We start from the raw sequence: 15853 nt of genomic DNA, 5'->3' as shown, positions 1-15853 counted from the left end.
CCAAGCTCCCTACAACAGCTGCTTCCCCGCCACCTGACCTACGTTGGCTAACTCCAGCCCGAGCTGGACCTTGCGCTGCTGCTGGACGAGATGGGCTGCTATTGCTTTCAGGCCGACCTGACTGGGAGCCTCCTGGCCTGGTTCTTCGCTCCCGTGCGGGGAGTTATAGCGAGCGCTTGAAGCGTTTTCGCCCGCGCGAGCTGCTGGCGAGGCTAAGCCATCAGACGCACCGCCTCCCGCTGTTCCTTCTAAGCATGAACGTCCCAATGATGCAGAATCCGATGCACCAAAGTCCATGCTTGAATTCGGCTGATTAATTGCATGCTCAAGATTACTGTACACAACAGTAAAAATCTCATTGTCTACCGGTTCCGTGGAGCCCCAAATCCATGATAAGTCTTCTTCGAAGACTACGTCGCATGCGACAATCACCTTATTCGTCGAGGGATTGCACAAACGATATGCTTTCGAGCCTTCTTCATAGCCAGTCATGATCATTAGAGTACTCCTATCCGTCAATTTCCTTTTATGACCGGACACCGTCTTGACATGCGCCACACACCCGAAAGTGCGAAGATGATCAACCGAAGTCTTCCGTCCGTACCATGCTTCGTACGGAGTTCCACCAACCATACTCCTAGTTGGCGCCCTGTTCAGCAAGTAGACCAACCGTGTTGACTGCCTCACCCCTTAACTTTCCTGGCAAGCCTTTACTCTCCATCATGCTTTGTGCCATGGCCACCACCTTATGCTTCAATTCACCACCCCGATCTATGCGTAGGGACTTCTTCGCCCTCGCCTTGACCTCTCCAGCTTCCTTGATCTTCTCAAATGCTTGTAGACCTTGATCCTCACTTTTCAGCAACACAATCCACATGTGTTGGCTGTGATCATCTACCACAAGCATGAAGTACTCATTGCCGGACGGGGTTGCGGGTGAAATTGGACCGCATATATCGCCATGAACGAGCTCCAAAGCTTCACTTGCCTGATCTGTGGTTTCACGTGGGTACGGGGCACTCCGTAGCTTCTCGACGACACCTTCGTCGCATAGCTTGTCCACATGATCCACACACGGTAGACCGTGATCCATCACAATCTCCGTAGCCGGTGATGGAGGAGGTAGCTCCTCCTCGTCCTTCTGCTCGCATACTTCGAGCATCAGCATCATCGGTCCATCATCTCCTTCCTGGGCGATGAGAGCCCTTTCCTTTGGCTTCGGTGGTTTCCGGTAATCAACCTTGAAGTGACCGAGCTTGCCGCAGTTATGACATCTTACTTTCTTGATGTCAAACTTCCTCCTCGGCGGAGCGTCGTCCTCGTCCTCCCCTGCGTACTTTTTCGCTGGACGAGAAGCTTCTTTATCACTTCTGATGTCATATGCCTTATCGCCTTTCTCTTTGGCGACCACCGCCTGCCACTGGGCACGGGTAAGCATAACGTGCTCTTCCGGTACCGCATCACCGTAGGTGATCTTCATCCGCTCATCATGAGCCTTGAATCGTCCAACTAGATCATCCATCATGAGAGTCTTGAGATCAACGCACTGTTCGATCGCCGAAACAACGGACAAGTAACGCGGCGGCGCCGCGCGAAGGAAACGCCTTACGATCGAGATCTCCTCGAGCTTCTCGTCGAGTGCGCGAATCCCATTGACCAATGTAGCGACCCTTGAAGCGAAGGCGTCCACCGTCTCATCTTCTCTCATCTCCAGATTCTCGTACTTCTTCTGCAAGGTTTGTAGGGCCGCCTCGCGGACGCGCTTGTGACCAAGATTTAGCGTCTTGATCGTCTCCCACGCCTCCTTTGCAGATTTCTTCGAGATCAGGTGCTGCTTCACGTCCATCGGCATCACCGAGCAGATGGCCGTGAGTGTCTGTCGGTCCTTGCGGTACTTCGACGCGTCCTTCTTGAACTCATCGCCGCCTGGATTGACAGCTTCCCAGATTTCGTTGGACTCGAGCGCCCACATCATCGTGGTCACCCACACCGTGTAGTTGTCACGGATGTACTGCGGGTACTGCGTCGACACCGGCGCCGCGACGCCGGAATACTCGCCCACTTCCTTCATCATGACCTCCCGTTACTAGGAGATCCTCCACGAGGCTCTGATACCAATTGTTGGCCCAGACCCGACAGTACTCTCGCTGATCTGATACCAAACATAGCAGCTGCCGTCGAGTGCTTTCCGATGACGCCTAACGATGAGTTTCCGGCGAGATATCGCACACGTACAGCGTATACTTCCGCCAACACGTACGTTCAGCTTCTAGCTGAAGCTAGCTTGATCATTGATTCATCAATCAACTAGTACTACTTCGTACGTGTACAACACAAGAGACGACTTGATCGCTCAAGGCTCGTAGCCTGCTTGTATTGATTCTTCAACTCAGGGTGGTTTTACAAGCCTAGCTATTACATAGATTATATAGTAGGCAAACCATATTGACCCAACACTAGTCGGTTATGCACTCTAATCCTATCCGGATAGGTACATGAAACCTACACGCACACGCACTCGTATACTACATGTATACGGCTACGAAGCACTAGACGTGATTATTTCCAACAAAAACAGCTATAGGCCCAGCGTTATCACCTGCGCACCAAAAAACTGCGACGCCGGTGATATTTGCCGCTGTCGCATGTGTTTTCTGGCTCAACAGTGGTAAGAAGATACAGCTGACGGATGTCGGTGTAGGCGCACCAGCGGTAAAACATGAACCAATGTGTGCTGACCCTAGGAAATACCGTCAGCCCGTGATACTGTAGCAGAACTTTTGTTTCTTAGTTTTCTTTTCCTTTTTTCGCTGTGTGCACCGTAGTGCCATTAGGGTGGTGCGTTGTTGCAAAGGCTGGGTATAATTGGTATCTCTCGATATTAATATATTTCCTTTTATCGAAAAAAGGAAATACCGTCAGCGCACCAGCCCATAGCTACACCGGTGGTATTTTTCTATTGTCGGCGCAGTTATGGGCTGGTGCGCCAGCGGTATTTCCTGGACCCGTCCCGACAAAATTCGGCGGTGCTGCACACTTTCCCGCCGGCGCACCTCTATCTCGGTGCGCCGGCGGTAACCTGGGGATCAATTACAACCAGCCACTTCACTCTTCTGCCTCACTCCTCCTCCACATGCGTTCTTGGAACTGGTACCGATTAACATATGAGAGTGCAGGATTTTCCATGCTGTTGCTGTAACTGCAGAAGCATTCAAATGGTCATCCTCCCAGACCCAGCAGATTTTGCCCTGAGAAAGGTCTGTGTTAGAAAGACCAATGGAAGGAAGACCAAAGGCTTGAACTCATTACATGTCGACAGTACAAACTGTACCTTGACAGCGGATCGAGGTTATCTCACGACCTGACACATCAATGCCTTCATACTTAGCAACGTAATGCCTGATGATTCCACAATGAAAGGGAATGCTACTGCTGGAGACATAGGAGATTTCGCTACCTTGATGAACCTGTGACCTGTGGGCAAAAGGTAAATGTAACACTGTTATATATGTGGAATCATATGGTTACGTGAATTCCTAGTACTTCCTCACCAGATAGTTCACCAATCACTATAATGGATCAAACATATTCTAGGAAATGGCTATTACAGAAGTTGAAAAGCGAATAAGAAATGTTGCAGATCCTCAGGTTTGACTAGGGCTGTTCAAAACAGGGTTCAGCCAACCTGTCTCAACCCATGTACTCCCTCCGACCCAAGGCTTAGTGCGTAATTTTTTTTTCTGTTCTATCTCAAAGGTTAAGGCATGGGTCGTGTGCGAACGATATCCTTCCGTTTCTACCCCCGCTTCTCGTTCCCCCTCGTCCTCAAAACGAGCCTGTCGTCTTGAAAACGAGGAGCGGTTACTCTTTGTCTTCCGCGCTCCGCCTTTTTTCTTCGTCTTCTGCCCCAAATTATTCCGCCGCATCTCAATCCTAGTGTACATCATGGCGGCGAAGGTAGAGTGGATCTCCTGCACTCCTTCACTTCCTCTTCCCCCTTCTACCTTTCGTAAGATAACCATGGTGATGCTATTCGGTGGGATCGTTAGGGCACCAACGTTGGCTTTGATGTTGTTCCATGGCGCCTGCGTGAAGGATGACGGCGGAAGCTCGTCTAGTGGTGCTGGCATGGGGAACAGATGGACGGGCAGCAGCCTCCCAGCGCAAAGCCATGACGGAACCCTACCTACGGTTCATGGCGATCTAGGCATCCTCCCGGTGTTGTTCGGCGGAACCCTACCAGTCGACGTTGAGGCTACATCGTGGAGGACAACGCCGACATCGTCTTCATGGATCAACATCACTTTAACATGCATGTTAGTATCTTCATGGATGAACATTGCAATGCTCCTACTAGTAATCCAAAAAATTACATATTTTAATGGAGGATTTGTATGTAGTGGTTGTTCGATTTGCAGGATGTTTTTGATGCATGGATCGATGGCATGGATAACCTCCTGGATGTTGAAGATGAATTTGACATGATGAATAATGGAGAAATACATGTTGCTGCGGAGATGAAGGGGTAGCAGATGTTGGTGCGGAGATGCAAGGTGTAGAAGAGGTTGCTGCAGATATGAAAGGGGTAGAAGATGTTGGTGCGGAGATGCAAGGTGTAGAAGAGGTTGCTGCAAAGATGAAAGGGGTAGAAGATGATGGTGCTGACATACAAGGTGTAGAAGAGGTTGTTGCGGAGATAGAAGGGGTAGAAGATGTTGCGGGGTGTAACCAGATGTGAGAACATCAAAGGGATGCACCCCTTCTCCAACTGTAGCAAAATCTTTAACTCCTCGCGTCTCCGCAACATCTTCTACCCCTTCTATCTCCACGGCAACCTCTTCTACACCTTGCATCTCTGCATCAACATCTTCTACCCCTTCCATATCTGCAACAACCTCTTCTACACCTTGCATCTCCGCATTAACATCTTCTACCCCTTCCATATTTGCAGCAACCTCTTCTACACCTTGCATCTCCGCACCAACATCTACTACCCCCTCCATTTCCGCAACAACATGTACTCCTCCATTATTCATCATGTCAAATTCATCTTCAACATACAACAGATATCCATGCCATCGATCCATGAATCAAAAACATCATGCAAATCGAAAACCACTACATACAAATCCTCCATTAAAATATGCAATTTTTTGGATTACTAGTAGTAGTAGTATTGCAATGTTCATCCATGAAGATACTAACATGCATGTTCAAGCGATGTTGATCCATGAAGATGATGTCAGTGTGGTCCTCCACGATGTAGCCCTCGCCGTCGAATGGTAGGGATCCGCCGAACAACATCGAGAGGGTGCCTAGATCGCCCTGAACCATAAGTAGTGTTCCGCCATGGCCCTGCGTTGGGAGGCTGCTGCCCGTCCATCCGTTCCCCATGCCAACAACACCAGACGAGCTTCCGCCGTCGTCCTTCGCGCAGGCGCCATGGAACAACATCAAAGCCGCCGCCAGCGCCAAGAACGTTGGTGCTCTAACGATCCCACCGAACAACATCACCATGGTTATCTCACGAAGAAACAAAAGGTAGAAGGGGGAAGAGGAAGTGAAGGAGAGCAAGAGATCAACTCTACCTTCGCCGCCATGATGTACGACAGGATTGAGATGCAGCGGAGTAATTTGGGGCAGAAGAAAAAGAAAAAAGGCGGAGCGCAGAAGACGAAGAGTAACTGCTCCAGGTTTTGAGGGTTTTGAGGACGATGGGCTCGTTCTGAGGATGGGGGAACGAGAAGCGGGGGTAGAAATGGAAAGGTATCGTTCGCCCATGACCCACGCCTTAACCCTTGAGATAAAACGGAAAAAAATAGGCCCTAAGCCTCGAGTCAGAGGGAGTAAGAGTTAAGCCGAGTGCCATATTTAGTTTCATCAATTCATTTAAAGAGCATATGTTATTGTTGTGAAGTGTATAAGTGGATTATACTATCCCTTTCGATTAGTTCGTAATTTTGATTGTGTTAGCTAGTCCATGAAGTTTGACATGGTATAAAGAGTGCACGGTCTCAAGCTCGAGTCATGGTTTTCGCAATTTATCCTAAAATTGTGGTTGCACCTCTCTTTGTGTGTTTACTCTTCTTTTATTCACGTGTTGACTACTCTTCTCCATAAGTGGATTGTACTAGCCCTGCATGAAGCTTGACAGTTATCAACAGGTTTTGGAAATCTCTTCGGATCAAGGTTTGAACAGTGCCACTGAACATTCCAAAAGTGTCAGGAACCGCAGGTTACCAAACCAACGAACCCCAACTCGTCTGGAATCTGGTTTCTAGTAACACGATCTTGTTTCACTCCTCTAAGACCCTCTAATTAATCCTCCAAACTAAAATGCATATAACCACATCTCGCCTATATCCCAAACTGCAACCTGCGAATTTTAAAAATCTTAGAATAAAAGGTAGTTGGATTTTGGTTTTCCGCTGACAAAAAAGGATTGGCCACCCTTGCGTGCGTCTGTGGGAACATGTGCGTGCATGCTTCGATGTGTGCCACTTGTTTAGACTATAAGATTAAGATTTTTTTAAAGGTGATTAACAGTACATGTGTATACAAAACCTGAGTGGGATTCGAAGACTAGACGGATAGTTACAGCATGAGCCCACTGGATTCCTAGAGCAGCAACAAGATGAGATTCAAGTCTTTCAGCGCCATTGCCATCACCCATATTTTTTACTGCAGGGGATTAATAGGAATATCAAGCCAAGTTCAGCAAATTATCCAAAAGATAATCTGTTTTCTTGGAATGAAGCACAAACCTTCAAACGAGTAATGATAACCATCATCGTTAGTTTGGCTACGGACTTGGTTTGTAGCTACAACTGGAATTCTTGCGAACTCTGCTATAGACCTGCAGGACAGAAAAGAAAACGAGAAGCATTTAGCAGGATCACCAGTGTAGCCCAAACAAATATATAAGGGAAGCTATGAATATTAGGTCTAGGAAGCACACTTAAGAAATGAAAGAGCCCATCTTAGAGGGTGTTGCGTGAAACCTGTTGTACTTGTACCTCTTTCGTTGTCCCTGCCACATGTATGTTGAAGTAAGATATTAGAAAATTAAATATTCTCTTGTTAACATAAGAATGAACCATACTAGAAGAGGCAAACTTGCACGGGATATCGAGATGGAGTTAAAACATGGCAACCATTCATACTAAAGCGCCACTACACAACTGCAATGTAGAGGGACAAGCTTCTACAGCAATGCAGTAACAAGCCAGAGCATAGCAGTCCCACTGTCACAGCCCTTTCTTAGCTTTGGGCAGATATTCGCCTAGAGTGCATTTCGGGGTACGCGATTGTTCCCGGTCCTATTTTCGGTTTGTAGGTGTTGAGTGGTGGCTTCGGGTTGTGTGATGTATTTTCTTTATCCGTTTCTTTGTGGTATGATTCAATAAAATGCAATAAAAAGCCGTATGCATCGATTGATGCAGAGGCTGGGGCTACCCCATTTCGGAAAAAAAATAAAACAGTCCTTTGTAATTGAGACCAAAAGCTATAATTATAAAAGGCACTGTAGATTATTTAACTCATAGTTCTATATAAAACCTACCACGCACACTTTTTAGCATGTTAACGTACCACCAAATATCTGGTCATTTTTTAGGAACTTGGGACAATTTATTGATTTAATATTTCAAAGTTTAATATGCTAAAGCAACTGCAATACTCATTATTAAAGCTATCATTAGCTGATCATTCTAAAAAATATCATTGTTTGAATCAAAAGCAAAAGGAAAACAATATATTCTAGTGTTCATATCTTACGAGGATGTGAGAGCAGCCACGCTGTCAACAATAAGTAACTTGACATCGTTCTGGAGTAGAGTCACCTTCATCTGCTCCAAACTGTACAAGTGCAAGGAAAACATCAAAACGACATTTGAGTGTTTTGCAGTATGATGAATTTCTCTTACATGCATAAATGATGAGGAAAATCCTAGTAATTCACAAAAATTAAAACAATGACCATAACGTATTGGGTAGAAGAAGAGCATTTCAAGAGTCATTAATGAAGGTGTTTGATCCTTCACAGACCCTAGACATCAATCACTGGACATCAGCATTCAAATGGTTGAGTATCAGAAAAAAAAAACGTACCTCTTTGTGAAATCAGATAATGATGTTGGTCGCATCACTAGGATCCTGCCAGCCATCTGCAGCAAAAGAAAGAGAATGCATGAAACAACAGCTGAAGAAGTCACCTACGTAAGCACAAAAGTGCAAACCTGAAAGATCAAGAAATTTATGATCTAGATAAGTAGATGATGAATTATAATAACCTTCTGTGCCAAGCCTTCTTGCCTGAACACTTGCGGAAAGCTTTTCTGACCTATCTCGATCATCCTGCAAATATCACGGAGGTTCTTGAATACAGATATTTCTTAAATGACATGATTGGAAGATGTGAGTAGCAAGCTGAAACTAAGCTACCTCCGTGAAGAGAACTTGGATTCAGTGTCAATATACACAACTCGACCGTTTAAGCCCCCGTAGCATTCTGGTAATGTTGCCAACAGTGCAAGCTTCAGACAAAGCTGCAGAATGTGCAAACTTTCAACAAATCTTTACTAAATGTATAAATAGTACCACAATTACTGAAGAGAAAGCTAATGACTTTAGAATCGATATAAACACACGAGGCCCATTACTTCTACTCTCTGTTGCATCTTGCATGCCCATGTAAGCACGCGGATACACGAATTAGTTAACATTCAGGAACACGCCAGACACACACAAACCGCGAGCAAATCTCGGTGCAAATCCTCGAGCGTAGCGTCTCTCACCTGCGTCTTGCCGATCCCCGAGGGCCCGACGACCTCGGTGAGCTTCCCCAGGGGGATACCTCCGCCCAGCGCCTCATCGAGCCCGCAGAGCGTGGTGGGCAGCCGGCCGCCGCCTCCCAGCCGGACCCGCTCCTCCAGGAGCGTGAGCGCCTGCGCAAATCAGTCGCAAAATGAGCCCAGCTACCCACATTAATCGCTAGGAAACCCGAAACGGCGAGGGAGGCGAGGCGGCGGGGGTACCGTTTGGCAGGGTGGGCAGGCGAACTCGCTGACGCGGGAGACGGCGGCGCGGGCGGTGAGGATGCCGGCGTCGAGCAGGGTCATGAGCTCCACCTCCGGCAGCGACAGCACGTCCTGGGGCGGAGGAGGTTAGAGGCGGCGGCCGGTTTCACGGTGGGGCGAGAAGGGGATGGCTGACCTTGGCGGTGGTGAGGCGGCGCGCGGCGAGGAGGTGGGCGAGGTGGGGAGGCAGCCGCATCTCCGAGACCAGCGTATTCGCCATCGCTGCCGCTGGAGAGCTCGCGGGGCGGGGAGGAGAGGACGGATTTGGGGCGAATCCGGAAATGCGATTCGAAATTTTCAGTTCAGTTTGCGCGTATCGTTTTGCCTCTCAGGGCATCTCAAGAGAGGCGAGGCATTTGGGACCCCAAAATGTCCACGTCCGTTTGCGTCCCTTAGGGCATCTCCAACGCGGCGACCCTGCCGACCCATCCCGCGCCCGCGAGTTCGGATGGGTCCAATCGGACAAATCTGCGACTCAACGCGGCAACGCATCGCAAATGCGGATGGCCGCGGTGTCCAGGACAACCAAATCCGGCCCAATCTGGGCCAGGTTTGCGTGGCCGCGGATGGCACGCGGCGTCCTCGCGTGTCCACCTGATCAGCCTGGCTGGCCCAGCTGTCGGTGCCCCAGTCCTATTAAATGTGGACTGGGGTGGGGGACTGTCCCTATCCAGTCCTCACTCTCCACTCCGGCCGCACACACGCACGAGCTTCCCGCGCCGACATGGCCCCGAAGCGGGAGTTCCTGCCGTCTGCCAACGACCACGAGGTCGGCAGCAGCCGGCGAATCGCGCCGGCGGCGTTCGAGATGGGGCCGCCGGCACCTCCCATCCGCGAACGGATCTACGTCACCGTAGCGGTGGTGTAGATGTTCTGGGATGCCGACGTTCCAATGCCGTGGGGGACGTGCACCTCCCCCACGGCTGGCACCTAAGCCCGGATCGGGTTCCGGTGCCGCCGATCCCTGGCTCCGGCCGCGCCCGCATCGCGAAGATCCGGAGGCGTCGCACAGCTGTCGGCGGACCTCCGGGAGGACCCCGCCTACGGTGACACAAGTCCCAACTGGGACTTGTGGTTCGAGGTGGAGCACAATGCGCGCCGGCGCACGTGCTTCACGTCGGCGACGGAGCGGCCTCGCGCGCAGCCGCGCACGCCTGCTAGGCGAGCTGGCTGCCGCCCCGGCGGCCTCTACATCAACGAGGCCGCGGCGGCGCCACAACCCCAGCCCCAGCCCGAGCCCCAGGAGGAGGACGACCCCGAGCTGCAGGCGGCGCTCGCGGCGTCCCGCGACCAGCGCTCCCGATGGGAGTAGCCCCCGATTCGTCTTCAGCCTTTAATGAAGGAATTTATCCGTCTCGGTACCCAATTCGTCGGGTACCGTGACTATACCAAGAAGCTGGAAGGTACTACTTTTATCCGCCTCTTCTGTTGGATGTACTCCATTATTTTTGTCATGATATTTGATTGTCGTTTATTTTGCCAGGAAATCTTGCGGAGTCCAACAAGCGTGCTGACGCTCTTGCTACTAAGTTAAAGCAGAGCAAAAAGGCCCGCAAGAAAGCTGAAGCAGATGCTGCCACCGTCGAAGATCTTCGAAAAAGACTTCACGACGCGGAAACTTCTCTGAGCGAAAACATAACTCAGCAGTCTGCTCGCGAAAAAGAAATTCTTACTCGCTTGGAGTCGCAGTGTCGATGTTTTGTTAGTAAGTGCTCAGATCCTTGATGTTTCCTTGTGTCGTCTTTGTTCCCTTTTTTCTTTGACCAACTTTTTTTTTACTTTATTCAGGGAAAACAGATCAAGAATATGAGTTGGAAAACCCTGAAGGTGACCAACTCCTTGACGCGCTTTCTCTTCTTGAGATCCACAGCGATGAGGCCCGCGAAGGCCTTACTAAAGCTAAAATCGGCCTGTCGCGGCTTTTCCCATACTTCTTCAAGAAGAAGGAGGCACCCGCGACTTTTACCGCTCTCGCCAAGTGCTTCAATTCTCAAGAAGACCTTGGACTCCAACTTCGCCAAGAAGGGTTGAAAGTTGGCGTTGAAGGTACAATTGCCTTGGTTGCTGACAGCCAGCAAGAAGTCGACTGGGCAAGAGTTGGCAACACGGAGGAGATGGAGACGAAGAGGTGGCAGTCGCTGATTAAAGCTGCCAAGCCGAACTCGAAGAAGATCCTCGCCTACCTCGGATACAATCCAACTCCTGCTCCCAGTTCGTCGAAGCCGGAGGTCAAGTAGACCACCTTGTCTTCTCTTTTAGTTTTAACTCTCTTTTGACGCTGTCGCCCTAGTAGTCTTGGCGACAACTGCTTCAGTAGTTCATTAGGGACCCTTCTTTTGTAATAGCAATGTACATACTTCGAGAATCAATGGAAATCTATCTTTGCTTGATGATTGATGTCGAATCTTTTATTTCCAGTTGATTTTTTGACAACTATACTGCAACTCCTCGTCCTTCCGATGTTTTACCTACGTCGTCCCGTTTGAAGAAGGCACATGTTGCTGTCGAACTTACTGAAGATTCATCGAGTAAAAGTTTGGCAGAAGACTTGGAAGAACTTCGCCAACAACTCCAGTCTATGAAGAAACAATCACTTATGATAATGGAACAGTCTCGAAAGTCTTCCGAGAGGGAAAAAATTGCGCTTCAACAGGCTCAAGTTGCTATAGCTGAAAAGGAAGCCGCGGTTTCTGAGGCTGCTGCAGCTTCTCGACGAGAAAATTTCATGCTTGAGCTAATGCTTGATTCCAGCTTGGATATGGCGGGTATACTTCATTCACTTGACCATGATTATCTATGTTTTCCATGCTTTTCTTTCCTTTCTAATTCCTCCGCTGAAAACAGGTTCTTTTCTGGATACCGCTGCCGAGGATCAACGTGTTGAAGCTCTATCCAATGTGCTTCTCAGACTTGCTGAAGAGCATGGTTCCAACTTTTGGGGTACACCTGAACGTACTCGCCAGATTGTCAGATTTCAAGATCGTGCGACTCAGGTCCGTGATTTTCTCGACTTCTGTACAAGGACGTTGTCCTTAGTTTACGGTACCATGTTTCCACACAATGAGATGCCAGAAACCCTCCTGCTTTGATGGATAAATTTCGAGATGCACCTCGGATCCATGGATTTGTGCGGGCCCAGCTATTTGCCGGCGCCAGGTTTGCTATGATGATGATAAAAATCTGCTATCCCAAGTTTGACATGAGTCAAATTGTTACCAAGTGCCTGGCTAAGATGGCGAAAAGGAAAAGGAATGTTGGCAAAATTGACGATATGGTAACTCCTGTAGCCGAGGATATGATGGATGAACTTCTTCGGATGGATGCTGAGTTCTTCGTGAAGGGCAGCTATGCTGAGCATAGTACTCGCACTGTAAATAATGAACGGATGACCATAGATGATATACTAGGCAGCAATTGAGAGTTTCTTTTTTAGCTTGTCGAGTTTTTCCAGGAGCTGCATCTTGTGTGTTGTAAACATAATCTATATTGTAAAGCCAGTGAATATTTTTGTTTTTCCTTTTTCAAGCCCCCGAGCGTGTTGGTGACAATTTCCTCTATTGTGTATGCGAGGTTTGAACCAAGGCAAAACAATGAACTATATTGATTGTACTATTTTTGCGGGTACTAGCCCCCGAGCTCTTTTGTCGACCACTATTTTGTATCGTCTTTTTTATTTGGCGAGGTGCTTTGCACCAAGGCGAGGTATTTTGTGCGTTGGCGTTGTATATATATATTGTAATTTCTGGGCGCAAGCCCCCGAGCATGTCGAAGGAAAAGATATATATCTCCACTATCTTTATTATATTGCAGCACCGTGAGTCCGCCTCATTAAAAACCTTTTGCAGCCCCACTCGATGCCCTGAAAAAGGAAAAGAGTGCGTCTGAAAACTTGCGGGCGTTTCAGTACATTGTAGCTTTACAAGGAGGACTATATTTCTACTCTAGGCGTAGAAACGCCTGAGGTGTGCCACATTCCAAGGATTTGGCTCGACAGCTCCTGACTTCTTGTCCTTTATCTTGTATGCGCCTCCCTCAATTACTTCTGTGACGATGTAAGGTCCAAGCCACGGCGACTCGAGCTTTTCATGGCTTTTTTGATTGAGCCGCAGAACTAAGTCTCCAACCTGAAAAGACCTTGGTCGCAAATGTCGACTGTGGTAGTTTTTCAAATCTTGCTGGTACTTAGCAACCCGCGATAACACTTCGTCTCGAGCTTCATCGAGTGCGTCGACATCGTCTTCCAATGCTCTTCTGGACGCTTCTTCGTCGTATTCCGTGACTCTCGGGGAGTCGTGCTCTATTTCTATCGGCAGTGCTGCCTCTGCTCCATGGACTAGAAAGAACGGAGTCTCCTGTGTCGCTATATTTGGAGTTGTTCGGATACTCCATAACACACTCGGCAGCTCCTCTGGCCAAGTATGTCGAGCTTTTTCCAATGGTCCTACCAAGCGCTTCTTGATGCCATTGCAGATGATACCGTTGGCTTTCTCGACTTGACCGTTGGTCTGCGGGTGCGCGACTGACGCGAAGTGCAGTTTGATGCCCACCTCTGCACAGTATGCCTTGAACTCCTTGGATGTGAAATTACTGCCATTGTCCGTGACGATGCTATGAGGGACTCCAAATCGAAAGACAATGCTTTTCACAAACTTGATTGCCGACGCTCCGTCTGGTGAATTTATCGGCTTTGCTTCTATCCACTTGGTGAATTTGTCGACAGCGACGAGCATATACTCGTATCCTCCTGGCGAGGCCTTGTGTAGTTTTCCCACCATATCGAGACCCCATTGAGCAAAGGGCCAAGACAACGGTATTGGCATCAACTCTGCTGCCGGAGAATGAGGTCTTGCGGCAAATCTCTGGCACGCGTCGCAAGTTCGCACTATTTCCTTTGCATCCTCAATTGCTGTCAATCAGTAAAATCCTGCTCTGAAAACCTTGGCCGCGATAGCTCAGCTGCTTGAGTGATGACCGCATACTCCTTCGTGTACTTCCTTCAGAATTACCCTTCCTTCTTCGGGTGTGACGCACCTTTGTAACACACCCGAGATACTCCGCTTGTACAACTCTCCTTTGACCACAGTAAAGGCTTTGGAACGTCTAATAACTCGCCTTGCTTCAACTGGATCGTCGGGTATTGTTTTCCTTAGGATGTATGATATGTACGCCTGCATCCATGGGATTTGCACCATCATTACTAGATCCTGTTCCTCTTCTTCTTCTAGTACTTCTTGTGTAGCCCCCGAGGGTTTCTCGTCCTTCTCCTTCTTCTTTGATTTCTTCGGCTTTGTAGACCTCTCTGTTATTTCTTCCCAAAACACGCCTGGTGGAATCGTGAGACACTGCGACCCAATGTTTGCAAGAACATCGGCTTCATCGTTACTCAACCTGCTGATGTGATTTACTTCGCATCCATCAAATAGCTTTTCGAGCTCATTGTACATCTCCTTGTACGCTATCATACTTTCATTGACTGCATCACATTGATTCATGACCTGCTGAGCCACCAATTGTGAGTCGCCAAAGATTTTCAGGCGAGTTGCACCACAAGCCTTCGCCATCTTCATGCCGTGTATGAGAGCTTCATATTCTGCCTCATTGTTAGACGCGTTTGGGAACTTCATCCGTAAGACATACTTTAATTTGTCGCCTTCAGGTGATATTAGTATCACGCCTGCTCCAGCTCCCTCCAACCTTTTGGATCCGTCGAAGTTCATAGTCCAGGTTCTCGACAAATCTGGGGGTCCCGTATTTTGTAGCTCCATCCACTCTGCGATGAAGTCTGGTAAAATCTACGACTTGATTGCTTTTCTTTTTTCATACGTGATGTTCCGAGGGGAAAGCTCTATTCCCCAAAGGGAGACACGACCCGTAGCTTCTGGATTGTTTAATATATTTGATAAAGGTGCCTCGTTGACCACTATTATCGGATGCGCCGAAAAATAGTGTCGCAACTTTCTTGCTGTTGTGAACACTCCATATGCCAGCTTCTGGTACTACGGGTACCGCTGTTTTGAAGGCGACAATACTTCACTGATGAAATATACTGGCCTCTGTACTCCGTGGAGTTTTCCTTCTTCTTCCCTTTCGACTACGAGAGTTGTGCTGACCACCTAAGGTGTGGCCGCAATGTATAGCAGGAGAGGTTCTTTCTCTTTAGGCGCCACCAGGATTGGTGGTGTCGAGATTGTGCGCTTGAGATCCTCGAAAGCTTTGTTCGCCTCGTCATTCCACTGAAACTTCTCTCCTTGCTTGATCAGAGCATAGAACGGCAATGCTTTCTCTCCCAGCCTGGCGACGAATCTGCTTAAAGCTGCGACTCGCCCCGTCAACTGTTGTATTTCTTTCAACTTTGTCGGCTTCCTCATCGTTACGATGGCTTGGATTTTCTCTGGATTGGCTTCGATCCCTCTTGCTGATACTAGGAATCCGAGAAGTTCTCCCGCAGAAACGCCGAAGGAGCATTTTGTCGGGTTCAGCTTAAGGCAGAACTTGTCAAGGTTGTCGAAAGTTTCTTTCAAATCCTCGATCAACATTGTCCCCTTTTTTGAAGTTATGACGACATCGTCGATGTACACTTGTACGTTTTTACCAATCTGTGTTGCTAAGCACTTCTGCATCATCCGCTGATATGTTGCTCTCGCGTTTTTCAGACCAAAATGCATTGTTCTGTAGCAAAACACGCCATAAGGTGTTATGAACGCTGTCTTGGCTTCGTCATCTTCTTTTAATCTGATATGGTTATAACCAGAATATGCGTCCAGGAAGGAAAGACG

The 15853-nt window shown here is 48.4% G+C and overlaps 2 protein-coding genes across 2 annotated transcripts; both read right to left on the bottom strand.

The window, feature by feature from the left end:
- Window positions 1-637: 637 nt before the first annotated feature.
- LOC139831747 (uncharacterized) lies at window positions 638-2074 on the bottom strand. Its single transcript, XM_071821069.1, has one exon. It carries the CDS (start codon window positions 2072-2074, stop codon window positions 638-640), a length of 1437 nt encoding a protein of 478 aa, XP_071677170.1.
- Window positions 2075-3009: 935 nt separating this feature from the next.
- LOC127344170 (DNA repair protein RAD51 homolog 2) lies at window positions 3010-9369 on the bottom strand. Its single transcript, XM_051370412.2, has 12 exons — window positions 9214-9369; window positions 9036-9149; window positions 8796-8945; window positions 8443-8546; window positions 8292-8355; window positions 8110-8165; window positions 7777-7857; window positions 6959-7030; window positions 6765-6856; window positions 6565-6681; window positions 3332-3474; window positions 3010-3248 (listed from the first exon to the last, which is right to left on the bottom strand). The coding sequence occupies exons 1-11, from the start codon at window positions 9295-9297 to the stop codon at window positions 3350-3352; spliced, it is 1059 nt and encodes a 352-aa protein (XP_051226372.1). The 5' UTR covers window positions 9298-9369; the 3' UTR covers window positions 3010-3248; window positions 3332-3349.
- Between the last annotated feature and the right edge of the window lie 6484 nt (window positions 9370-15853).

Source organism: Lolium perenne, chromosome 1 (assembly GCF_019359855.2).
Source record: "Lolium perenne isolate Kyuss_39 chromosome 1, Kyuss_2.0, whole genome shotgun sequence".
In the NCBI taxonomy this organism is placed as follows: domain Eukaryota; kingdom Viridiplantae; phylum Streptophyta; class Magnoliopsida; order Poales; family Poaceae; genus Lolium; species Lolium perenne.
The sequence above is the reverse complement of the archived record's forward strand: the minus strand, read 5'-3'. Positions and strand labels throughout refer to the sequence as shown.

Excerpts from the sequence above, each read along its gene's own strand:
- LOC139831747 (XM_071821069.1), bottom strand. The coding sequence starts at position 2,074 with ATGATGAAGGAAGTGGGCGAGTATTCCGGCGTCGCGGCGCCGGTGTCG.
- LOC127344170 (XM_051370412.2), bottom strand. The coding sequence starts at position 9,297 with ATGGCGAATACGCTGGTCTCGGAGATGCGGCTGCCTCCCCACCTCGCC. Across the intron at positions 8,946-9,035 it reads CCTGCCCACCCTGCCAAACG|GCGCTCACGCTCCTGGAGGA; the intron begins GTACCCCCGCCG and ends TGATTTGCGCAG. Across the intron at positions 3,475-6,564 it reads AGTCTTCGAATCCCACTCAG|GTCACAGGTTCATCAAGGTA; the intron begins GTTTTGTATACA and ends TTTTGCCCACAG.